Source organism: Nerophis ophidion, linkage group LG03 (assembly GCF_033978795.1).
Source record: "Nerophis ophidion isolate RoL-2023_Sa linkage group LG03, RoL_Noph_v1.0, whole genome shotgun sequence".
Classification (NCBI taxonomy): domain Eukaryota; kingdom Metazoa; phylum Chordata; class Actinopteri; order Syngnathiformes; family Syngnathidae; genus Nerophis; species Nerophis ophidion.
This window is the reverse complement of record NC_084613.1, coordinates 4,347,111-4,373,583: the sequence shown is the minus strand read 5'-3', so window position 1 is coordinate 4,373,583 and position 26,473 is coordinate 4,347,111. Positions and strand designations below refer to the sequence as shown.

General features: G+C 40.8%; 1 protein-coding gene across 3 annotated transcripts; it reads right to left on the bottom strand.

Moving 5' to 3' along the window:
- On the bottom strand, window positions 1-25,015 carry LOC133549007 (zinc finger protein 271-like). 3 transcript variants are annotated; one of them, XM_061894057.1, is made up of 2 exons: window positions 24,358-25,015; window positions 1-3,115 (listed from the first exon to the last, which is right to left on the bottom strand). In XM_061894057.1, the coding sequence occupies exon 2, from the start codon at window positions 3,097-3,099 to the stop codon at window positions 2,098-2,100; it is 1,002 nt and encodes a 333-aa protein (XP_061750041.1). In that variant the 5' UTR covers window positions 3,100-3,115; window positions 24,358-25,015; the 3' UTR covers window positions 1-2,097. The 3 variants fall into 3 exon arrangements, with proteins under 3 accessions (XP_061750041.1, XP_061750040.1, XP_061750039.1); XM_061894056.1 differs by lacking the exon at window positions 24,358-25,015 and adding an exon at window positions 7,558-7,992; XM_061894055.1 differs by lacking the exon at window positions 1-3,115 and adding an exon at window positions 12,185-16,291.
- Between the last annotated feature and the right edge of the window lie 1,458 nt (window positions 25,016-26,473).

Here is a 26,473-nt window from a genome sequence, read left to right as displayed (position 1 = left end):
TCAAACACTGATGACATTTATTAAACAAGACAAGAAGCAAGGAATCAAACAGGGACAGAATTAAATTTGGCTCAATTTGAGGAGAAACGTGTAGTCTGTACTCCTGCGAAAGATTGTACGCATCCTCCTTTATTTGGACTTTCTCTGACCACATGGCAACAGCTGAAGGGACGAGAGTCGTAAAAAGTTCACAGAAAATGTTGTAAAACAGTTAAAAGAGGCAGTGCCTGGAGGGGAGTCTGGTCCTTCTTCCTCTTCGCTTTTGTATTTCTTGGGGCAGACAATGTCTTTCTGTTGATTACATTAACCCTTCTATTATGTTGAGGGTCAATCTGACCCATTTCAGTTTTTGTGTTTATCAAAGTACTGGTTATCCTTTATTTTTCTTGCTGAAATTTGGTGACTTTTCCTCATCTGGGGTCATGAACTGGTGTGTAAAATCTGGACACTTTGTTGTGTAGTGGAATGTCTTGCAGAGTTTGTATACAAAGATGATGTTGTGGGTCATTTTGACCCATACGCATTAATGTGGGTAAATAGCCAAAATAAACAAGTCTCTTTGATGTACTTTTTACTTTGATGTACAATTGCAAACACTGATGACATTTATTAAACAAGACAAGAAGCAAATAATCAAACGGACAGAATTAAATTCGGCTCAATTTGAGGAGAAACGTGTAGTCTGTACTCTTGCAAAAGATTGTACGCATCCTCCTTTTTTTTGGACTTTTTCTGACCACATGGCAACAGCTGAAGGGACGAGAGTCGTAAAAAGTTCACAGAAAATGTTGTAAAACAGTTAAAAGAGGCAGTGCCTGGAGGGGAGTCTGGTCCTTCTTCCTCTTCGCTTTTGTATTTCTTGGGGCAGACAATGTCTTTCTGTTGATTACATTAACCCTTCTATTATGTTGAGGGTCAATCTGACCCATTTCAGTTTTTGTGTTTATCAAAGTACTGGTTATCCTTTCTTTTTCTTGCTGAAATTTGGTGACTTTTCCTCATCTAGGGTCATGAACTGGTGTGTAAAATCTGGACACTTTGTTGTGTAGTGGAATGTCTTGCAGAGTTTGTATACAAAGATGATGTTGTGGGTCATTTTGACCCAGTCGCTTTAATGTGGGTAAATAGCCAAAATAAACAAGTCTCTTTGATGTACTTTTTACTTTGATGTACACTTGTTTGTATTTTGATTGCCTCTGAGACCCAGAGCCAGGTGTGTGAAGAGAGGGAACTTTCTCACACTTGTCCTTGTCACTGTTCTCATGTCATCTCTTTGACAAACTCACCAAAAATGAGCTCCAGAAGGATGACATCTGAGGGGACAAGTGTGAGAAAGTTCCCTCTCTTCACACACCTGGCTCTGGGTCTCAGAGACAATCAAAATACAAACAATTGTACATCAAAGTAAAAAGTACATCAAGGAAACATGTTTATTTTTGGATCTGAACAGCTATTTACCCACATTAAAGCGCCTGGGTCAAAATGACTCGCAACATCATCTTTTTATACAAACTCTGCAGAAACATTCCACTACACAACAAAGAGTCCAGATTTACACACCAGTTCATGACCCTAGATGAGGAAAAGTCACCAGATTTCAGCAAGAAAAAGAAAGGATAACCAGTACTTTGAGCAACACAAAAACTGAAAAGGGTCAAATTGACCCTTAACATAATACAATTGGAATAAAAAATGTATTGTATGTCACTTTTCTAAATGTTTATACAACCCAAAATAAAATTGTTATTGGTTTAACCTGTTTTCTTGACTGTTTTGAGTGCATTTACACAGTACGGGTCAAAACGACCCGCAACATAATCAATGCCATTTTTTTCCAACATAATACAAGGGTTAAGTGGTCTCCAACCTTTTTGTAGCTGCGGACCGGTCAATGCTTGATAATTTATTGTTCATTTCTGTTTTACTTTTAAAGCTGTATAAAACGGCGCTGCTGAGATGGCGGCTCGTTGCGTAAACTCCGTGCTCTTCTGGTTTATTTTATGTCCTTTATGTTTTTTGATGTGTCCCTCAAGTTTTTTTTTTTTTGTATTTGCACTGCAACCGCATAATTTCCCTATTGTGGGAAATGCTGCAGCTTCATTTGCCGCTGCAGCTCTCACCAGCACATTTGTGCTTCTTCCACTGGTACTTGTAAGAGAATCTTTCGTCACAAACGCTGCAGCCGAACACTTTCTCACCCGTGTGTGTCCTCGTGTGTCTCACAAGTGTGGATTGGTCACAGAAGCTCCTGTTGCAGCTCGAACAGGCGAAGGGTTTCTCGCCAGTGTGCGTTCTCAAGTGCACTTTCAAGTGTTGACTCTGTACGAAACTTTTGTCGCAGAATGAACACGTGAACGGTTTCTCTCCGGTGTGCAGTCTCATGTGTCTTGCGATCTTGTCTCTTTGCACAAAACCTTTTCTGCATACGGAACAAGAAAATGGTTTCTCTCCGGTGTGCATTCTCAAGTGTATTGTCAAATGTTGCTTCAGAGCGAAGCGTTTACTGCAAAATGAGCACATGAAAGGTTTTTCTCCGGTGTGCGTTCTCGTGTGTCTTTTCAAATGACAATGGTAATTGAAGGTTTTGTCACAGTGAGAACATTTGAAGTGTGTGTTGTCAGCGTGTAAAGTCGTACCAATTTCAGGGTTTTCATCGCCAGTGTCAGGAGAGTGAGACGTCGTCTCGTCACTATCAGACAGTGGAGCTAAGAGCTTGTCTGCTTGTGATCCTCCACCGTGGTCTCCAGCAGCTTCTGTTGTCATGTGTTGAGTTGAGCTGCTGCTCGGAGGCTCCGCCTCTCTCTTCTCCTCACTTTCACTTTCAACCTCCTCATCTTCACTCTTCACAATGACCGTCAACGGGAACTCCTCTCGTCCTTCAAGATGCTCTCCCTCCGGACTGATGCGGCGTTCCACCTCTTCCTCTTTAAAGTGAGGCGGCTGCGACTTCTCTTCCTCTTTAATATGTGGAGGATGTGGCTCTTCCTCTTTGATGTGGGTGGACTCTGGCTCTTCCTCTTCCTCTTTAATATAGTGAAGCTGCGGCTCCTCTTCTTTCTCTTTAAGGTAGGGCGGCTGTGGCTCTTCCCGCTCCATCATGGAGGTCCAATATGTTCTTCAGAGGAGGTTTGCAGGACACAAAAAAGGACAAACACAGGCGTTAAAAAAAAGTCTCACTTTGCTCTTTTCAATCAATCAATCATCAATCAATGTTTATTAATATAACCCCAAATCACAAGTGTCTCAAAGGGCTGCACAAATCACAACCACATCCTCGGTACAGAGCCCACATAAGGGCGAGGAAAAACTCACACCCAGTGGGACGTCGGTGACGGTGACAATGATGACTATGAGAAACCTTGGAGAGGACCGCATATTTGTTGCAAATAATCATTATCTTAGAATTTAATGGCGGCAACACATTGCAAAAAAAAGTGGTCACAGGGGGCATTTTTACCACTGTGTTACATGGCCTTTCCTTTTAACAACAATCAATAAACGTTTGGGAACTGAGGAGACACATTTTTGAAGCTTTTCAGGTGGAATTCTTTCAAATTCTTGCTTGATGTACAGCTTAAAGAGGAACATTATCAGCAGACCTATGTAAGCGTCAATATATACCTTGATGTTGCAGAAAAAAGACCATCCATCAATCAATCAATCAATCAATCAATGTTTATTTATATAGCCCCAAATCACAAATGTCTCAAAGGGCTGCACAAATCATTACGACTACAACATCCTCGGAAGAACCCACAAAAGGGCAAGGAAAACTCACACCCAGTGGGCAGGGAGAATTCACATCCAGTGGGACGCCAGTGACAATGCTGACTATGAGAAACCTTGGAGAGGACCTCAGATGTGGGCAACCCCCCCCCCTCTAGGTGACCGAAAGCAATGGATGCGGAGCGGGTCTAACATGATACTGTGAAAGTTCAATCCATAGTGGCTCCAACACAGCCGCGAGAGTTCAGTCCAAAGCGGATCCATGTATTTTTTTAACAAATTTCCGAACTCTAAATGGGTGAATTTTGGCAAATTAAACGCCTTTCTGTTTATCGGTCTTTTAGCGATGACGTCAGAACGTGACGTCACCGAGGTAACACACCCGCCATTTTCATTTTCACATTACAAACACCGGGTCTCAGCTCTGTTATTTTCCGTTTTTTTCGACTATTTTTTGGAACCTTGGAGACATCATGCCTGGTGGGTGTGTTGTCGGAGGGTGTAACAACACTAACAGGGAGGGATTCAAGTTGCACCACTGGCAAGAAATCTGCCGCCAGACCCCCATTGAATGTACCAAAGTGTCTTCACATTTGACCGGCGATGCTAAGACAGACATGGCACAGAGATGTATGGATAACCTGCAGATGCATTTGCAACCATAAAGTCAACAAAATCACAAAGGTGAGTTTTGTTGATGTTATTGACTTATGTGCTAATCAGACATATTTGGTCACGGCATGACTGCCAGCTAATCGATGCTAACATGCTACGCTAATCGATGCTAACATGCTATTTACGCTAGCTGTATGTACATTTGAAACTAGATACCCACATTTAATGCGAAACAAACACTTACCAATCGACGGATTTAAGTTGCTCCAGTGTCACAAGATGCGAAAGTCCTGATCTTTTGGTCCGCACATTTTACCGCCGATGCTAATAAGGCAGCCGTGCTATGGGCCACTTCATTAGGTACACCCACGCTATGGCCGAATAGCGTCAATAGCTATTCGCTCAATAGCTTCAATTTCTTCTTCAATTTCGTTTTCGCTATCTGCCTCCATACCGTATTCTGTTGAATCGCTTAAGCCGCTGAAATCCGAGTCTGAATCCGAGCTAATGTCGCTATATCTTGCTGTGGTAACCGCCATGTTTGTATTGGCAGCACTGTATGACATCACAGGGAAATGGATAGTGGTTTCGCAGATAGCGAAAATAAGGAACTTTAAAGCTTTATTTAGGGATATTCCGGGACCGGTAAAATTTTGAAAAAAACTTCAAAAAATACAACAAGCCACTGGGAACTGATTTTTTATTGTTTTTAACCCTTTTGAAATTGTGATAATGTTCCCCTTTGAGTTGTTCAACATTCCGGGGTCTCCGTTGTGGTATTTCAGGCTTCATAATGCACCACACATTCTCAATGGGAGACACATCTGGACTACAGGCAGGCCAGTCTAGTACCCGCACTCTTTTACTATGAAGCCCCACTGTTGTAGCTTGGCATTGTCTTGCTGAAATAAGCAGGGGCGTCCATGATACCGTTGCTTGGATGGCAACAAAAGTTGCTCCAAAACCTGCATGGACCTTTCGCCTTTCTTCACAGATGTGTAAGTTACCCATGTCTCAGGCACTAATACACCCCCATACCTGGATTCTTATTTTGTGTTTCTGCACCTGCGGTTCCCCACACAAGGTTGCAACATTGTTTGACAACACTGTCTGCTCTCATTTTCTCGCACATTTGACCCTCTGATGTTCTGTGTACCTAAACTTTGTCCTCCTCCTGTCTAGGCCTGCTGTGTGTGTGTGTGTGTGTGTGTGTGTGTGTGTGTGTGTGTGTGTGTGTGTGTGTGTGTGTGTGTGTGTGTGTGTGTGTAAAGGGGGGGGGGGGGGGTGTTTACACAGAATATCAATTTCCACACTTCTATTAGCCCCGGGTCCAGTGGACCCGGACATCTTAGATGTAATAGAAATGTGTTGGGGGGTTTTATGGTGTGTGGTCATTAAAGGCCTACTGAAAGCCACTACTAGCGACCACACAGTCTGATAGTTTATATATCAATGATGAAATATTAACATTGCAACACATGCCAATACGGCCGCTTTAGTTTAGTAAATTGCAATTTTAAATTTCCCGTAAAGTATCCTGTTGAAAATGTCAAGGTATGATGACGCGGGCGCATGACGGCACGGATTGTAGCGGACATTTTGATCCAGTCCAATCCCAGCTATAAGTCGTCTGCTTTAATCGCATAATTACACAGTATTCTGGACATCGGTGTTGCTGAACCTTTTGCAATTTGTTCAATTAATAATGGAGACGTCAAAGAAGAAAGATGTAGGTGGGAAGCGGTGAATTGCGGCCGCCTTTAGCAACACAAACACAGCCGGTGTTTCCTTGTTTACATTCGGCTCTTACTGTAGACATGAGCGGAGAGTTTGCGTCGTTCCACCTGCAGTTGTGGACTCTCTTGCCTCCTCCCACCGGCCGCCACCGACCGTCGGATGCTTACTCCGTGGAGGGAAAAAAATAAAAAATCCTTGCCTTGTCGAGAAACGTGGCTTCCCTCAGAGACACTGGCGGTCACCACACCCGTGGCCACACCCTTCCAACTTTCAGGTACGACTATATAATCTCACTAAAACAATACTAACACAATAAGCAGATAGGGGATTTTCCAGAATGATCCTAGTAATCAATCAACCAATCAATGTTTACTTATATAGCCCTAAATCACTAGTGTCTCAAAGGGCTGCACAAACCACCACGACATCCTCGGTAGGCCCACATAAGGGCAAGGAAAACTCACACCCAGTGGGACGTCGGTGACAATGATGACTATGAGAACCTTGGAGAGGAGGAAAGCAATGGATGTCGAGCGGGTCTAACATGATACTGTGAAAGTTCAATCCATAATGGATCCAACACAGTCAGGAGAGTCCAGTCCAAACCGGAGCCAGCAGGAAACCATCCCAAGCGGAGGCGGATCAGCAGCGCAGGGATGTCCCAAGCCGATACACAGGCAAGCGGTCCATCCTGGGTCCCGACTCTGGACAGCCAGTGCGTCATCCATGGCCATCGGACCGGACCCCCTCCACAAGGGGAGGGTGGGATATAGGAGTAAAAGAAAAGAAACGGCAGATCAACTGGTCTAAAAAGGGAGTCTATTTAAAGGCTAGCGTATACAAATGAGTTTTAAGGTGAGACTTAATGCTTCTACTGAGGTAGCATCTCGAACTGTTACTGGGAAGGCATTCCAGAGTACTGGAGCCAGAATGGAAAACGCTCTATAGCCCGCAGACTTTTTGGGGGCTTTGGGAATCACTAATAAGCCGCAGTCCTTTGAACGCAGATTTCTTAGTAAATGTGTCTAATAACATCTGAATCGCTCCCACTACCCTCGTCTTTTTTTCTTTCTTTCTAGTCCTTCACTCTCACTTTCCTCATCCACAAATCTTTCATCCTCGCTCAAATTAATGGGGAAATCGTCGCTTTCTCGGTCCGAATCGCTCTTGCTGCTGGTGGCCATGATTGTAAACAATGTTCAGATGTGAGGAGCTCCACAACCCGTGACGTCACGCGCACATCGTCTGCTACTTCCGGTACAGGCAAGGCTTTTTTATTAGCGACCAAAAGTTGCGAACTTTATCCTCGATGTTCTCTACTAAATCCTTTCAGCAAAAATATGGCGAAATGATGAAGTATGACACATAGAATGGAGCTGCTATCCCCGTTTAAATAAGAACATCTCATTTCAGTAGGCCTTTAAAGGTGCAATACGAACATAAAGTTAGTAAACATGTGAGAGTAAGAAGTAAACAAACCTGTTCTGTGTGACACAACTTGATGTTCCTTGAAAACAGCGTCCAGTAGTTGATGTTGTCGCTCCTTCTCCTCTTCTATTGGAGAAAGTTCCTCCTTGTAATCTTCTATCGTTACACTAGAAATATCTCCTCAACAGCCGCGATTAGTGGCTAATTTACCGACATAGTTTCGACATTTATACACGTTTTACACGAAGACTTGCTCTCTGTTTAACGATGTGTTGATAACTTCCGTGTCTCTTTCTTAGTAGCGCGCAGGCTAAGCTAACTAGCAGGCTAAACTAGCCTGATAAGCTTTAAAAGTTCACTGAGACGAGTCGCGTTCATCCTGACGCAAAAACTACATTTATCACACAATATGCTAATAAGTAAAAATGCAGAAATTAAGGATTTAACGCAGACTTCAAAGCCACGACGCTCTATTGTTGTTGTCGTCGCTGCCATAGACATATTATAAGTAGACGCTGCATTGGCTGCTGTGACGCGAGAAATTGGGCCGCCATCTTGGAGTGGTGATGAGGAGCCGGCGAGCAGCCTAAACCAGGGGTGTCCAAACTTTTTCCACTTAGGGCCGCAGACTGAAAAATCAAAGCAAGCGGGGGTCATTTTGACAATTTTTTTTCATTTTAAAAACAATACAATATGTATATAACCAATATACATTTAGGACTCCACTCAGGCCTAATCCCGGGGACCCCAAAGGGTTTTGGTCAAAGAAATATAAAAAATGTGTCATTATTCAGTATTATTTTGTTTTATTATTATTGAAGTTTTAAATCTCTCTGTCAATATAATGATTTTGAATATTTAAGTTGTATGCTCTTTTTTGTCAAACAAAACCCGTTTTTTTGATGGAAAAAAACCCCACACAAAATATGCAATATTATCACCCAATATTTTTTAAGTAGAATATTTGAGATTATATAATAACTGGAGCCTTAAAAAAGTTAATAACTAACAACACCAGTGATTCTAATTCATTATTATTTTTTGAGGAATGACACTTAAAAACCTGCGATGAGGTGGCGACTTGTCCAGGGTGTACCCTGCCTTCCGCCCGATTGTAGCTGAGATAGGCGCCAGCGCCCCCCACGGCCCCGAAAGGGAATAAGCGGTAGAAAATGGATGGATGGATGGACACTTAAAAACAAATCACACTAAAATTATATGGGATCCAAAAGGGTTCTACTCATTAAAGTGTTACAAAATAAATTATACATTTTTTACTATTTACTTTTAACACAATAATCTCGAGATCAACTTCAGATCTATCTATTTATTTTTGTTTATGTTTTTTGTTTGTTCATTTTAGGCCCTTCTTTAAAAAAAAACAGCTCAGTTTTTTATATGGCAAACCCAAAATATGCAACATTTTCCCCCAAAAAATATCTCAAAGTGGAAAATTTAAAGTGACATAAGTGGAGCCTTGAATAGGTCAACAATTCATAATAACATTGATTTTGATTCATTATTATTTTTTAAAGAAAGAAACAGCCTGCATGGCAGCTTTGGGTTATTAGAGTAAACATTGCAACATTTTCTTGTCACATTTCACCCGTTTGCTCCTTTATATCTCTTTTTAGGTTTTAAAAATTTTTCAATCCTATTTTTAAAATGTGGCATGGGGCCGTTAAAAAATGACCTGCGGGCCGCAAAAGGCCCCCGGGCGGCACTTTGGACACCCCTGGCCTAAACTGACAGTTGACAGGTAGAAAACAAAGATGGTGTTCAGCATTTTCCTGCTCAAATGAGCGGACTGTCCATCCATCCATTTACTACCGCTTGCCCCTTTTTTGGGGTCGCGGGGGGTGCTGGAGCCTATCTCTGCTGCACTCAGGCGGAAGGCGGGGTAGACCCTGGACAAGTCGCCACCTCATCACAGGGCCAACACAGATAGACAGACAACATTCACACACTAGGGATCCTTCAGTGTTGCCAATCAACCTATCCCCAGGTGCGTATCTTTGGAGGTGGGAGGGGCCTATCCCCAGGTGCAGGTCTTTCGAGGTGGGAGGGGCCAATCCCCAGGTGCATGTCTTTGGAGGTGGGAGGGGCCTATCCCCAGGTGCAGGTCTTTCGAGGTGGGAGGGGCCAATCCCCAGGTGCATGTCTTTGGAGGTGGGAGGGGCCTATCCCCAGGTGCATGTCTTTGGAGGTGGGAGGGGCCTATCCCCAGGTGCATGTCTTTGGAGGTGGGAGGGGCCTATCCCCAGGTGCGTGTCTTTGGAGGTGGGAGGGGCCTATCCCTAGGTGCATGTCTTTGGAGGTGGGAGGGGCCTATCCCCAGGTGCAGGTCTTTCGAGGTGGGAGGGGCCAATCCCCAGGTGCATGTCTTTGGAGGTGGGAGGGGCCTATCCCCAGGTGCATGTCTTTGGAGGTGGGAGGGGCCTATCCCCAGGTGCATGTCTTTGGAGGTGGGAGGGGCCTATCCCCAGGTGCATGTCTTTGGAGGTGGGAGGGGCCTATCCCCAGGTGCAGGTCTTTGGAGGTGGGAGGGGCCTATCCCCAGGTGCATGTCTTTGGAGGTGGGAGGGGCCTATCCCCAGGTGTATGTCTTTGTAGGTGGGAGGAAGCCGGAGTACCCGGAGCGAACCCACGCAGTCACGGGGAGAACATGCAAACTCCACACAGAAAGATCCCGAGCCCGGGATTGAACTCAGGATTACTCAGAACCTTCGTATTGTGAGGCAGACGCACTAACCCGTTTCACCGTGCTGCCCATAATATAATATATCCATCCATCCATTTTCTACCGCTTATTCCCTTTATAATATAATATAATATAGTATAATATAATATTGTCATGTCCTGTGATCATGTTTTGATTAGTTATGTTCTGTTTTGCTTAAGACTCCATTGTTTCCTGTTTTTGCACTTCCTTGTTTGCTTTGTTACCATGCCAACCAATTAGTTTCACCTGTCATGTCACGCACCTGATTTGTTTTGACTCGTGCACCTGTTCAATCACCTGTGTTATTTTAACCGAAAGTTGCCAGGAAGTCAGCCTTATGTTAGACCTACTGTGGACTGGACTCTCACTATTATGTTAGATCCACTATGGACTGGACTCTCACTATATTGTGTTAGACCTACTGTGGACTGGACTCTCACTATTATGTTAGATCCACTATGGACTGGACTCTCACTATTATGTTAGATCCACTATGGACTGGACTCTCACTATTAAGTTAGATCCACTATGGACTGGACTCTCACTATATTGTGTTAGACCTACTGTGGACTGGACTCTCACTATTAAGTTAGATCCACTATGGACTGGACTCTCACTATTATGTTAGATCCACTATGGACTGGACTCTCACTATTATGTTAAATCCACTATGGACTGGACTCTCACTATTATGTTAGATCCAATATGGACTGGACTCTCACTATTATGTTAGATCCAATATGGACTGGACTCTCACTATTATGTTAGATCCACTATGGACTGGACTCTCACTATTATGTTAGATCCACTATGGAATGGACTCTCATTATTATATTAGATCCACTATGGACTGGACTCTCACTATTATGCTAGATCCACTATGGACTGGACTCTCACTATTATGTTAGATCCACTATGGACTGGACTCTCACTATTATGTTAGATCCAATATGGACTGGACTCTCACTATTATGTTAGATCCAATATGGACTGGAATCTCACTATTATGTTAGATCCACTATGGACTGGACTCTCACTATTATGTTAAATCCACTATGGACTGGACTCTCACTATTATGTTGGATCCACTATGGACTGGACTCTCACTATTATGTTAGATCCACTATGGACTGGACTCTCACTATTATGTTAGATTCACTATGGACTGGACTCTCACTATTATGTTAGATCCACTATGGACTGGACTCACACTATTATGTTAGATCCACTATGGACTGGACTCTCACACTATTATGTTAGATCCACTATGGACTGGACTCTCACTATTATGTTAGATCCACTATGGACTGGACTCTCACTATTATGTTAGATCCACTATGGACTGGACTCTCACTATTATGTTAGATCCACTATGGACTGGACTCTCACACTATTATGTTAGATCCACTATGGACTGGACTCTCTCACTATTATGTTAGATCCACTATGGACTGGACTGTCACTATTATGTTAGATCCACTATGGACTGGACTATCACTATTATGTTAGATCCACTATGGACTGGACTCTCACTATTATGTTAGATACACTATGGACTGGACTCTCACTATTATGTTAGATGCACTATGGACTGGACTCTCACTATTATGTTAGATCCACTATGGACTGGACTCTCACACTATTATGTTAGATCCACTATGGACTGGACTCTCACTATTATGTTAGATCCACTATGGACTGGACTCTCACTATTATGTTAAATCCATCCAATATGCAATTAAGGAACAACTGGCCCTGGTTGCTAATCAAGATGTTTTTCGGTAGTGGATTTGTTTGTTTGTACTTCAATGCATCACATCGCTGTTTTCCATTGTTGCCCATCTGTGTCTCCCTAATGTAGAGGAAATATTGTTTGCACTTTCCTGCCGTCTCTACATATATAAAATATAAAATAATAAACATCTGCAATAGTAAACTGAAATAAATACACACAACATGTGTTAACTACATTTATTGTATTCAACTTTTGTTGAAGCATATATTGAATAAATGTCTGGGGACATACAGTACAAAAACCATCACAAAAGCAACATAAATACACAAAAGAGAGTAACAATGATAACAAAATGGCTTATCGTGACTCAACCGATGAGTCATAAAGTCACATTTGAAAAGGAAATGATCTTGTAGAACACAAATGTGTTGAAATGATGTTTAGAAAACATGATATACTTTAGATGTGAACCAATACATTTATATGTACACAAAAAAGGTATGAACAAATGTAAAACAAATACGTATATCATATAAAATAATTCACCTATAATCATTTAAAAATAGACACTAAAATATACAGAAACTCCATACATTTAAAACAGATTTGAAAAACACTGTTTTGTATCAGCATAACACTGAATTATGGATATCCTTAGAAATGTTTATTGTAAGTAATGTGATGTTTGCTGGGCATGGTGATGGTGGTTCATTCTTCCAAGGACCCAGATCGGGCTCGGACACAGCGTGAAGGTAAGAAAATAATGATTTATTCAACTAAGAACTTGCTACAAACAGAAAACTTGCACTAGGCATGAAAAGGCAAAACAAAGAGCTAGCATGTGAGCTAGAAAACACGAAGCCTAGCGTGGAAGCTAGTAAAATACAAAAACTGGTTTACCAGAAACGGGGATCAGCGTTGTCACTTGTTGCGTGGAACAAATCTAGGATGCGAGAACGAGTCACAGAAAAGGCAGGCTTAAATAAGGATGGTAATCAACAAACAGGCGAGAGTCCGGAAACAAGGAGCAGGTGAAAGAAATAAGCAACCATGGTAACAAGATAAATCAGGAAGTGCAAAACTAGGAACCAGACGAGTCCAAAACAAACAGAAAACACAAAAGGACTCAAAAAACGAAATCAAAGTGTGATCCCGGAAGAGGATCACAACAAGTAATATGTTTTGTACGGTTTACATTTCTAAAATGAATGAAATAGTCAAAAATAAAATGGATATAAAATAAACTGAGGTTTCAGTTTCAACATTTTCCATCAAATTACATATTTTTCTTTTATAAACATGTTACACAATGTTGTATATTAATGCATGTAGTAGACTGAAATAAAATCCCTCATCTAAAACATTCCAGTCTACAAATAGTAGCAACTTATTCAACAGGATAGTGTCACACACGACAATGATGTCATGTTATATGTGGAGATGTTACAAAATCAAAGTTTTGACCATTTATTCCAAGGGTAGGGAACCTATGGCTCTAGAGCCAGATGTGGCTCTTTTGATGACTGCATCTGGCTCTCAGATAAATCTTAGCCTACATTGTTTAACACGATAATTATGAATAATTCCGCTGGAATTCACAGTGCTAAAAATAACGTTCAAAATACAAAACATTATCATGCATTTAAATCCATCCATCCGTTTCCTACCGCACCTGTTCAAGAAGTCGCATTAATGGTAAGACAGACTTCTCGGGACATGGCATTTAGGTAAAAACATGACTTAATTTAAACTTAAAAAAGATACAAACAAAAATCGCTCACAGTGGAGGCACAACTTGGGCTAAGGAACAAAGCTAACGCATAAACAGACTATGAACATAAATCAAACAAAACTTACTTGGCATGGCATGAAGCGCGAAACTATGGCAAGGCACGAAACAAGTCAGCACAGAGCAAGAAAAGATCACATTGACGCCAGGGCGACTGACTGGCAAAGACAAGCTTAAATACTGCCTCTGATTAGTGCTCGGGAAGCAGGTGAGCGGGCATTTTGTCCACCAGAGACAGGTGGACATAATGAGTCACCAAGGAAACCAGACAAGGGAGTGGGAAAAAAACAGGAACTTAAATAGTCCAAAAGACAAACAGCACATGGCCAAGCAAAAACATGATCAACAGACATGACGTTTTATTTATTATTGGTTAACTTCAGAATAACAATGCTATGAAAAAGAATAAGAGACTTATTATACTCTAAAAATGTTGGTCTTACTTAAAAATGCATGCATTTAGTTGTATTCAGTATAAAAAAAATATGATATGGCTCTCACGGAAATACATTTTTAAATATTTGGCTTTCATGGCTCTCTCAGCCAAAAAGGTTCCCGACCCCTGATTTATTCCAAATCCTGCAGCTTCATTTGCTGCTGCTGTTCTCACCAGCACACTTGTGTTTGTTACATTGGTCCTTAGAAAGGAATATTTCAGCACACGCACTGCAGCTCAACACTTTCTCAGCGTGCATTTTCATGTGTTCTTTCAAATATTCACTTCGTTCAAAACCTTTACCGCAGATGTAGCAGATAACAGGTTTTTCACCGGTGCGCCGAGTAATGTGTCTTACAAGCGCTGATCGGTCGGCATAGCTTTTGTTGCAGCATGAACAGGAATATGGTTTTTCACCAGTGTGCGTTCTCATGTGCAATGTGAGTTTGGATTTTTCAGCAAAGCTTTTCCTGCAGTTGGAACAGGAATATGGTTTTTCACCAGTGTGTGTTCTATGGTGATTTTCCAATTGTTGTTTTCGGGGGAATCTTTTCTTACAAATTATGCACATGAATGGTTTGTCTTCAGTGTGTGGAGTCATACGTGGTTTCAAATCAGTCTTTTGTGCATGATCTTCACCGTGGGTTGAAGATGAGCATGTTTTTTCAGCGCTGCTTTTACTTGCGTGTGCTTTCAAGTGATGTTTTTGAGCGAATCTTTTACCACAAGTTGAGCACATGTACGGTTTTTCACCAGTGTGTGTTCTACGGTGAATTTCCAATTGTTGTTTTCGGGGGAATCTTTTCTTACAAATTATGCACATGAATGGTTTGTCTCCAGTTTGTGGAGTCCTATGTGGTTTCAAATCAGTCTTTTGTGCGTAATCGTCACTGTGGGTTTTAGATGAGCATGTTTTTTCAGCGCTGCTTTTACTTGCGTGTGCTTTCAAGTGATGTTTTTGAGCGAATCTTTTACCACAAATTGAGCACATGTACGGTTTTTCACCAGTGTGTGTTCTTATGTGAATTTTCAAATGTTCCTTTCGGGAGAATCTTTTCTCACAAATTGAGCACTTGAATGGTTTGTCTTCAGTGTGAGGAGTCATATCCTGTTTGAAATCGGTATTTCGTGTAAAATCTTCACCGTGGGTTGAAGATGAACACGTTTTTTCAGCAGCGCTTTTTCTTGCGTGTGCTTTCAAATGATGCTTTTGGGAGAATCTTTTACCACAAATTGAGCACATGTACGGTTTTTCGCCGGTGTGCGTTCTCATGTGGAGTACAAGTGTTGCCTTTTCTCCGAAGCTTTTGTTGCAACTTGAACAGGCATAAGGTTTTTCACCAGTGTGTGTTCTTATGTGCACTTTCAGTTGTTCTTTCCGGGAGAATCTTTTACTACAAAATGAGCACGTGAATGGTTTTTCACCGGTGTGCGTTCTCATGTGTGTTTTTAAATGACAATGATATTTGAAAGTTTTGCCACAGTGAGAGCATTTATAGTGTGTGATGTCAGCGTGACATGACATGTCATCATCAGTGTCAGAAGAGTGTGACGTTATGTCCTCACTATCTGACAGTGGAGCTAAGAGCTTGTCTGCTGGTGATCCTCCACAGTGGTCTTCATCAGCTTCTGTTTTCATGTGTTGAATTGAGCTGCTGCTTGAAGGCTCCACCTCACTCTTCTCCTTACTTTCACTTTTGACCTCATCTTCACTCTTCACAATGACAACAGTGAATGGCATTTTGGTGACATCAACCTCTTCCACTCTTTTATGCTCTCCTTCTTGACTGATGCGGTATTCCTCCTCTTCCTCTTTAATGTGAGGGGTCTGTTTCTCCTCCACTTCTTCCTTAATATGAGGAATGTGTGACTTCTCTTCCTCTTTAATGTGAGGAGGCTTTGGCTCCTCTTCCTCTTTAATGTGAGGGGTCTGTTTCTCCACCACTTCTTCCTTAATATGAGGAGGACGTGACTTCTCTTCCTCTTTAATGTGAGGAGGCGGTGGCTCCTCTTCCTCTTTAAAGTGGCGGGGTTGTGGTTTTCCCTGCTCCATTCGGCAGGTCCACTCCTGCTGCTCAGGGAGAAGATGTTCTTTACAGACATCTGCAGGACACAAGAATACAAACACATGTTTTAGAAAAGTCCAGTCCCACTGGACATTGTCCTGCATATGTTCTGACAATGTCTAGGATCAATCACCACGTTGACATTCAAGCTGTCACGACCATACCGTATATCAGAGAATAACAAAAGCAATACAACAAGTCATGAAAAAACACAAAATAAACAGCAGAAAAATCTCACGTACTAACAAGTAGGATTGTTAACGATAAACCGATGCAACTAGATTCTGGTTCGAGAATTGGCCGGTTCGGCTATGCCAGTTACAGTCCCGCCCCCCGTCCATAAAGTTCAGTTGTGAATATTTAGGTTAATCAAAATGGGTACAAAAATTATCACAATTAATATTTTATTTCATCGCATCCGATCTCGATCTCAGACTATAATGATTTCTGAAATGTTTTAATAAAGCGGATTGTCCAGTGCAGGATTACACCAAGTACCGCACTCCTACTGTTTACTACCACAGTACTACTGTATCAAACATTTCTGCCAGGTTTAATTGAGGTCAAATATGCCAACAGGTTGATTGGCAACACTAAATGGTCCCTAGTGTGTGAATGTTGACTGTCAATCTGTGTTGGCCCTGCAATGAGGTGGCGACTTGTCCAGGGTGTACGCCGCCTTCCGCCCGATTGTAGCTGAGATAGGCGCCAGCGACCCCATATGGAATAAGCGGTAGAAAATGGCTGGATGGATGCCAACAGCTGACTACTGTCATTTTGTTGATACAGTACATGTAATTGTGCTTACTAGAGATGCAAAAGCACAGGTAACCCGCGCTACGGTCCATACTTGGTTTTAGTGCCACGGTTTTCCTTCTTTTTCGGTACGTTTTGTTGGGGTAAACAGAAAAACTATTATTACTCTCAAAGTTAATTTGTTTATTTGCTTGTCGTCACAAACATTCAGCCGTAAACCAAGTATCAGTGGTGTACTAAATATTATAACACTTTTATTTCAACTTAAAGGGGAACATTATCAGCAGACCTATGTAAGCGTCAATATATACCTTGATGGTGCAGAAAAAAGACCATCTATTTTTTTAACCGATTTACGGACTCTAAATTGGTGAATTTTGGCGAATTAAACGCCTTTCTGTTTATCGCGCTGGAGGCGATGACGTCAGAATGTGACGTTGCCGAGGTAACACACCCACCATTTTCATTTTCAACACATTACAAACACCGGGTCTCAGCTCTGTTATTTTCCGTTTTTTCGACTATTTTTTGGAACCTTGGAGACATCATGCCTCGTCGGTGTGTTGTCGGAGGGTGTAACAACACTAACAGGGAGGGATTCAAGTTGCACCACTGGCCCCAAGATGCCAAAGTGTCTGCCGCCAGACCCCCATTGAATGTGCCAGAGTGTCTCCACATTTGACCGGCGATGCTAAGGCAGACATGGCACAGAGATGTATGGATAACCTGCAGATGCATTTGCAACTATATTACGTTTCCTTCCACCCACATTTAATGCGAAACAAACACTTACCAATCGACGGATTCAAGTTGCTCCAGTGTCAAAAGTTGCGAAAGTCCTGATCGTTTGGTCCGCACATTTTACCGGCGATGCTAACGCAGCTATTCGGCCATGCTATGGCTATGAATAGCGTCAATAGCTATTCGCTCAATGGCTTCAGTTTCTTCTTCAATATTTTCATACTCCAACCATCTGTTTCAATACATGCGTAATCTGTTGAATCACTTAAGTCGCTGAAATCCGAGTTTGAATCCGAGCTAATGTCGCTATATCTTGCTGTGGTATTCCCATTGTTTGTTTACATTGGCAGCACTGTGTGACGTCACAGGGAAATGGCCAGTGTCTTTGCAGAGAGCCGAAAATAAGGCACTTTATTTAGGGGTATTCCGAGACCGGTAAAATTTTGAAAAAAACTTCAGAACATACAACAAGCCACTGGGAACTGATTTTTAATTGTTTTTAACCCTTTTGAAATTGTGATAATGTTCCCCTTTAACAATTACTAACCAAAACTTTCATATGGTATATTATAATTTATATCCTTTAATTACATGTGCACAAACAAACTAAAAAATTATTTCAACAAACAGTTTTTAGTACATATTAAATCAAAGGAGTTGAAACTTTGCAGACACAAACACAAAGTCTGATTAAACAATGTTTATCACGAACACAATCATAACCGCCCAGCCCTGATACACGTAAATATATATATATATATATATATATATATATATATATATATATATATATATATATATATATATATATATATATATATATATATATTAGGGCTGGGCAACAATTAAAAATTTTGATCGAAGTTAATCGCACTATTTCTCCGATTAATCGCGATTAACTGCATTGTATACGCAAAGCCCAATAATGAATTCAAAAGTAGTGTGTAGTGCACCTTTATTGGAATATTCTCCCACATGAACAAAAGCGCCAAAACATTTGTTGTGCAAACACAATTTAAATCAGTCCTTGTTAAACAGTAGCAGTTAAATAGCATATTTGATGAAAATCAACTCAAAAAATGTAAATACAAACATTTGAGCTTATTGCCACTGCCAGGGTATTTAAGTTATCCTGTTTGTTATGGAAAATAAATATAATCTACATACAAATCTCTGAGCCACAATCATAACATCCGAACAGGCAATTTCTGAGGAAACAGCAGGAACATTTTTTTTTTTATCAGGGATCTTATGTTTAAAAAACCTATATTATAGGTAGTGGGCTGTTTTAGGGAATTTTTAATCAAATTATCCGTAGTAGCAATATTAATAATGTTGTGTTTATTCTGCGTAGTGCACTTAAAATAATTATGACCATATCTAGGAATTGATATGATGGGAATTTTCCGATTGTTTGCTTGGTGCTTTGATAAACTGAAGGCATCATATACATGGTACTATATTGTGATGTTATGAGCCAGGGAAAAAAAGAACTACCCTACTCAGCATGCAACAGGAGTGAGGAGCATGCGCGGTAGCCCGGTATAGGTTGTGTCGCCATGACGGCATCTTGTATGTTGTGATATGCACGCTCTGAAAGTAAACGTTAAGAACTCAGCCAACACTCCTGGTCTGCATTATTCATAAATAGACAGACAACACATATACTCCGCTGCTTCACAGGCCGCTGGATGTAGCCGGCAAAGTATTCCCATGCTAGCTAGCCGGTCTAGCAAGCACGCGTCATTCAGTCCAAAACGGCCCGATCTATCCACATCCAGAATTGTCTGGCGGTCGTAAGTGATCCCGGAGTGACCACGCTGTAAGCCAGCCAGGAAATTCGCAGAATTGTCCGCTATTTTTGCCAAATGTTCCATCTTTACCAAGAGCCCCTCCACGCCGAAGCCCGTCCGGGCGCCGCCATCTTTATAAGAAAAGGCGTTAACAAAATAAAAGCATGTAAACAACATACGCAAATGTGCGATAAAATAATTGTCGGCGTTAATAGATTGATGAGTTAACTCGTAATTAACGCATGAATTTGCCCACCCCTAATATATATATATATATATATATATATGTGTATTAGGGCTGCGAATCTTTGAGTGTCCCACGATTCGATTCAATATCGATTATTGGGTCACGATTCGATTCAAAATTGATTTTTTTCCAATTCAACACGATTCCCGATTCAAAAAGGATTTTTCCCCGATTCAAAAGGATTCTGTATTCATTCAATACATAGATTTCAGCAGGATCTACCCCAGTCTGCTGACATGCAAGCAGAGTAGTAGATTTTTGTAAAAAACTTTTATAATTGTAAAGGACAATGTTTTATCAACTGATTGCAATAATGTAATTTGTTTTAACTATTAAACTAACTAAAAATATGATTCATCTTATCTTTGTGAAAACATTGGACACAGTGTGTTGTCCAGCTTATGAGATGCCATGCAAGTGTAAGCCACTGTGACACTGTTGTTCTTTTTTTTTATTTTTTATAAATGTCTAATGATAATGTCAATGAGGGATTTTTAATCACTGCTATGCTGAAATTATAACTAATATTGATACTGTTGTTGATAATATTCATTTTTGTTTCCCTACTTTTGGTTTGTTCTGTGTGGTGTTTGTGTCTTCTCTCAATTGCTCTGTTTATTGCAGTTCTGAGTGTTGCTGGGTCAGGTTTGGTTTTGGAATTGGATTGCATTGTTATGGTATTTCTGTGTAATGTTTTGTTGGATTGATAAAAAAATACTGAAAAATAAATTTAAAAAATCGATTTAAAAAATCTATATATATATTTATATGAAATACTTGACTTTCAGTGAATTCTAGCTATATATATACACACACACACACACACATATATATATATATATATATATATATATATATACATACATATATACATATATATATACATATATACATACATACATACATATATATATATACATACATATATATATATATACATACATATATATACATACATACATATATATATATACATACATATATATACATACATACATATATATATATACATACATATATACATACATATATATATATATACATACATACATACATACATACATATATATATATACATACATACATGTATACATACATATATATATACATACATATATGTATATATACATACATATATGTATACATACATACATGTATACATACATACATATATGTATACATACATACATGTATACATACATACATATATATACACATATATATATATATATATATATATATATATATATATATATATATATATATATATATATATATATATATATATATATATATATATATATATATATATATATATACATATATATATATATACATATATATATATATAGGGCTTCACGGTGAAGGAGGGGTTAGTGCGTCTGCCTCACAATACGAGGGTCCTGCAGTCCTGGGTTCAAATCCAGGCTGGGGATCTTTCTGTGTGGAGTTTGCATGTTCTCCCCGTGAATGCGTGGGTTCCCTCCGGGTACTCCGGCTTCCTCCCACTTTCAAAGACATGCACCTGGGGATAGGCCCCTCCCATCTCCAAATACTTGCACCTGGGGATAGGCCCCTCCCAACTCCAAAGACATGCACCTGGGGATAGGCCCCTCCCACCTCCAAAGACATGCACCTGGGGATAGGTTGATTGGCAACACTAAATGGTCCCTAGTGTGTGAATGTTGTCTGTCTATCTGTGTTGGCCCTGCGATGAGGTGGCGACTTGTCCAGGGTGTACCCCGCCTCCCGCCCGATTGTAGCTGAGATAGGCGCCAGCGCCCCCTCCGACCCCAAGAGGGAATAAGCGGTAGTAAATGGATGGATGGATATATATATATATATATATATATATATATATATATATATATATATATATATATATATATATATATATATAACAAAGGGAGATGACGGCTCAGACACCAAGGGGAAGTATAGCTCTATGTATTTTATATATATATATATATATATATATATATATATATATATATATATATATATATATATATATATATATATATTAGGGGTGGGCAAATTAATGCGTTAATTACGAGTTAACTCCTCAATCTATTAACGCCGACAATTATTTTATCGCACATTTGCGTATGTTGTTTACATGCTTTTATTTTGTTAACACCTTTTCTTATAAAGATGGCGGCGCCCGGACGGGCTTCGGCGTGAAGGGGCTCTTGGTAAAGATGGAACATTTGGCAAAAATACCGGACAATTCTGCGAATTTCCTGGCTGGCTTACAGCGTGGTCACTCCGGGATCACTTACGACCGCCAGACAATTCTGAATGTGGATAGATCGGGCCGTTTTGGACTGAATGACGCGTGCTTGCTAGACCGGCTAGCTAGCATGGGAATACTTTGCCGGCTACATCCAGCGGCCTGTGAAGCAGCGGAGTATATGTGTTGTCTGTCTATTTATGAATAATGCAGACCAGGAGTGTTGGCTGAGTTCTTAACGTTTACTTTCAGAGCGTGCATATCACAACATACAAGATGCCGTCATGGCGACACAACCTATACCGGGCTACCGCGCATGCTCGTCACTCCTGTTGCATGCTGGGTAGGGTAGTTCTTTTTTTCCCTGGCTCATAACATCACAATATAGTACCATGTATATGATGCCTTCAGTTTATCAAAGCACCAAGCAAACAATCGGAAAATTCCCATCATATCAATTCCTAGATATGGTCATAATTATTTTAAGTGCACTACGCATAATAAACACAACATTATTAATATTGCTACTACGGATAATTTGATCAAAAATTCCCTAAAACAGCCCACTACCTATAATATAGGTTTTTTAAACATAAGATCCCTGATAAAAAAAAATGTTTCTGCTGTTACCTCAGAAATTGCCTGTTCAGATGTTATGATTGTGGCTCAGAGATTTGTATGTAGATTATATTTATTTTCCATAACAAACAGGATAACTTAAATACCCTGGCAGTGGCAATAAGCTTAAATGTTTGTATTTACATTTTTTGAGTTGATTTTCATAAAATATGCTATTCAACTGCTACTGTTTAACAAGGACTGATTTAAATTGTGTTTGCACAACAAATGTTTTGGCGCTTTTGTTCATGTGGGAGAAAATTCCAATAAAAGTGCACTACACACTACTTTTGAATTCATTATTGGGCTTTGCGTATACAATGCAGTTAATCGCGATTAATCGGAGAAATAATGCGATTTACTTCGATTAAAATGTTTAATCGTTGCCCAGCCCTAACATATATATATATATATATATATATATATATTTTTTTTTTTTTTTTTTTTTTTTTATTGTCCATCCTTGTTATATTCTCTGTCACTATCTTTCTAACACCTCTTAGTCATAAGGGACTCCCTCACCCGGGACATACAGCTTAGTAAACCAGCCATAACTAAGTGTATCCCAGGGGTCTGTTTGGAGCTGTTTGTTTGTAATATTAGGACCATCAGTGCGAAATATTAACTTGTCACAAGGGTGATAGTTTTTTATCACTTTCCTTTCTAGGCAGCACGGTGGAACAGGGGTTAGTGCATGTACCTCACAATACGAAGGTTCTGAGTAGTACTTAGTTCAATCCCGGGCTCGGGATCTTTCTGTGTGGACTTTGCATGTTCTCCCCGTGACTGCGTGGGTTCCCTCCAGGTACTCCGGCTTACTCCCACCTCCAAAGACATGCACCTAGGGATAGGCCCCTCCCACCTCCAAAGACATGCACCTGGGGATAGAGGGGGGGGGGGGGGGGGGTTGCCCACATCTGAGGTCCTCTCCAAGGTTTCTCATAGTCAGCATTGTCACTGGCGTCCCACTGGATGTGAATTCTCCCTGCCCACTGGGTGTGAGTTTTCTTTGCCCTTTTGTGGGTTCTTCCGAGGATGTTGTAGTCGTAATGATTTGTGCAGTCCTTTGAGACATTTGTGATTTGGGGCTATATAAATAAACATTGATTGATTGATTGATTGATAGGCCCCTCCCACCTCCAAAGACATGCACCTGGGGATAGGCCCCTCCCACCTCCAAAGACATGCACCTGGGGATAGGTTGATTGGCAACACTAAATGGTCCCTAGTGTGTGAATGTTGTCTGTCTATCTGTGTTGGCCCTGCGATGAGGAGGCAACTTGTCCAGGGTGTACGCTGCCCTCCAACAGAATGCAGCTGAGATAGGCTCCAGCACTCCCCCGCGACCCCCAAAAAGGGACAAGTGGGAAAAAAATGGATAGATGGCCTCTCTTTTCTTTCAAATTAACATTTTATTAGTCATTTTACTTGTTGTTACAGCTGTATAAGCAGCACCAGTTACCGTACAAATATTTATAAATAAATTAGTCATCTTTGTTGTTCAAAATAACTTTAACTGCATTTAATAAGTTTATGGAAAAATGAGAGCCATTAAATATGTGTACTATTTATAATCCGTCTCGTTTTCTTGATCAATACGAAAACAAAGAAATGCATCAGCCCAGCTAGATTTCTTCATAATCAATATACTTAAAAACAGTGTTAATAATGACATATAAAGTTAGTAAACATGTGAGAGTAAGAAGTAAACAAACCTGTTCTGTGTGACACAACTTGATGTTCCTTGAAAACTGCGTCCAGTAGTTGATGTTGTCGCTCCTTCTCCTCTTTTATTGGAGAAAGTTCCTCCTCGTACTCTGCTGTCGTTTTTTCGCACATTTTCACACAATCCCAACACTTGACACTTAAACTTGATCTCTGCTTAGCGACGTGTTGATCACTTCTGCGTCTCTTTGTTAGCAGCTAACAAGCTAAGCTAACTAGCACGCTAAGCTAGCACGAGAAGCGTCAAAAGTGCGCTCGGACTAATGTATCCGCATGTAAACAATTACTTACGCTGTTTACTCTATTATACACGACACATAAGAGTACAAGTACGCACAGATTAGGAACATAAAATTATAATGAATATAATAAGGTGTTTATCAAACGCCATTTTGCTGTATCATCTTCCCGTTTTCTTCCAACGCGGCGTTGTCAGATCTCGCGAGAGAAACATCAAAGAGCTCATAGATTTGAACACGCGCCACTTTCTCGTCCTATGGCCCGCACTAAAGTCTACAGTATGGTAGGTAGCGGTATGAAGCTTTCAAGACATGGCTGCAACCTGACAGTAAGAAGAAGAAACATAGAGCTGCTTGTTTAGTTCTCTCGCGAGATACGACTGCCACTACTTGATAGGTCCCAGAAGACACAAACAGTTCACGCATGCGCGAACATAGACACGTTATAAGTAAACGCAGCATTGGCTGCTTTGACGCGAGAAATGAGCCGCCATCTTGAAGTGGTGATAAGGAACCACGAGCAGCCTAAACTGACAGTTGACAGGTAGCAAACAAATATGGTGTTCAGCGTTTTCCTGCTTAAATGAGCGGACTGTTGAAAATAGGAATCGGTGGATTACCTTTCACATGTAAAATTTAACAATAACATATTATTTGTTGTATTTTGTGAAAATTCACGGTGGCAGAGGGGTTAGTGCGTCTGCCTCACAATACGAAGGTCCTGCAGTCCTGGGTTCAAATCCAGGCTCGGGATCTTTCTGTGTGGAGTTTGCATGTTCTCCCCGTGAATGTTGTCTGTCTATCTGTGTTGGCCCTGCGATGAGGTGGCGACTTGTCCAGGGTGCACCCCGCCTTCCGCCCGATTGTAGCTGAGATAGGCGCCAATGCGCCCCGCGACCCCAAAAGGGAATAAGCGGTAGAAAATGGATGGATGGATGGATGTGAAAATTCACCAGCCGCCACTGATTATGATGCATTCTCCATCCATCCATCCATTTCCTACCGCTTATTCCCTTTTGGGCTCGCGGGGGGCGCTGGCGCCTATCTCAGCTACAATCGGGCGGAAGGCGGGGTACACCCTGGACAAGTCGCCCCTCATCGCAGAGGATGCATTCTCATTTTAGGCAAAGTAAAAGACAATACTTTCTTAACAGTATAATTGTTAGCGTACCATTGGTTGTATTTTGTGAAAAGAATATTACCACAGAGTTGAGAAGGAGCAAAGATCTTCGATAGTACTGAAATCGTAGCCGCTAGCAAACAAGAGTGGGACTATAACGGAATTGATTGTCAATGAAATTAATTACATTTCAAAATGTCATACTTGAATAACATAAAGTTGAAACAAATGATGAAGATAAAGATTGTAAAAGCCAACAGGGGTAAAAGTTAGGACCACAGTCCAGGTTGTGTGTGTGTGCGTGAGTGTGTGTGTGTTTGTGTGTTAAGCAAACTATGGATAATAAAACATGTGTCCTTTATCATAGCTACAGGTATGATAAAAAAGGGGGTGAAAATGAGTGGTATTCAGTGAGGTAAGACGCATTAAATGCGCTGACAGTTCATTGCTCCTGACAAATGAATTGCACTGGGTGGAGCGGATCACCACTCCAAGATGGCGGCCCCACGTCTCGTCAGCGCCAGTGCCATGCTGCGTACCCTGACAAAATGTACATGTGCACGAAGATACATGTATGTAAAAAAAAACAAGCCCACTAGTTTTACGGCAGTAACGTTCGTGCACGCCGTTACTGTTACCATTGTTTTCTTGTTTGTAGTCTTTATTTCAGTAAAAATTTCACAAAAAATATTACATACAAAACAACTAAACAAAAACAAAGGTTGTCAAAGGATTTAAGGATACTGT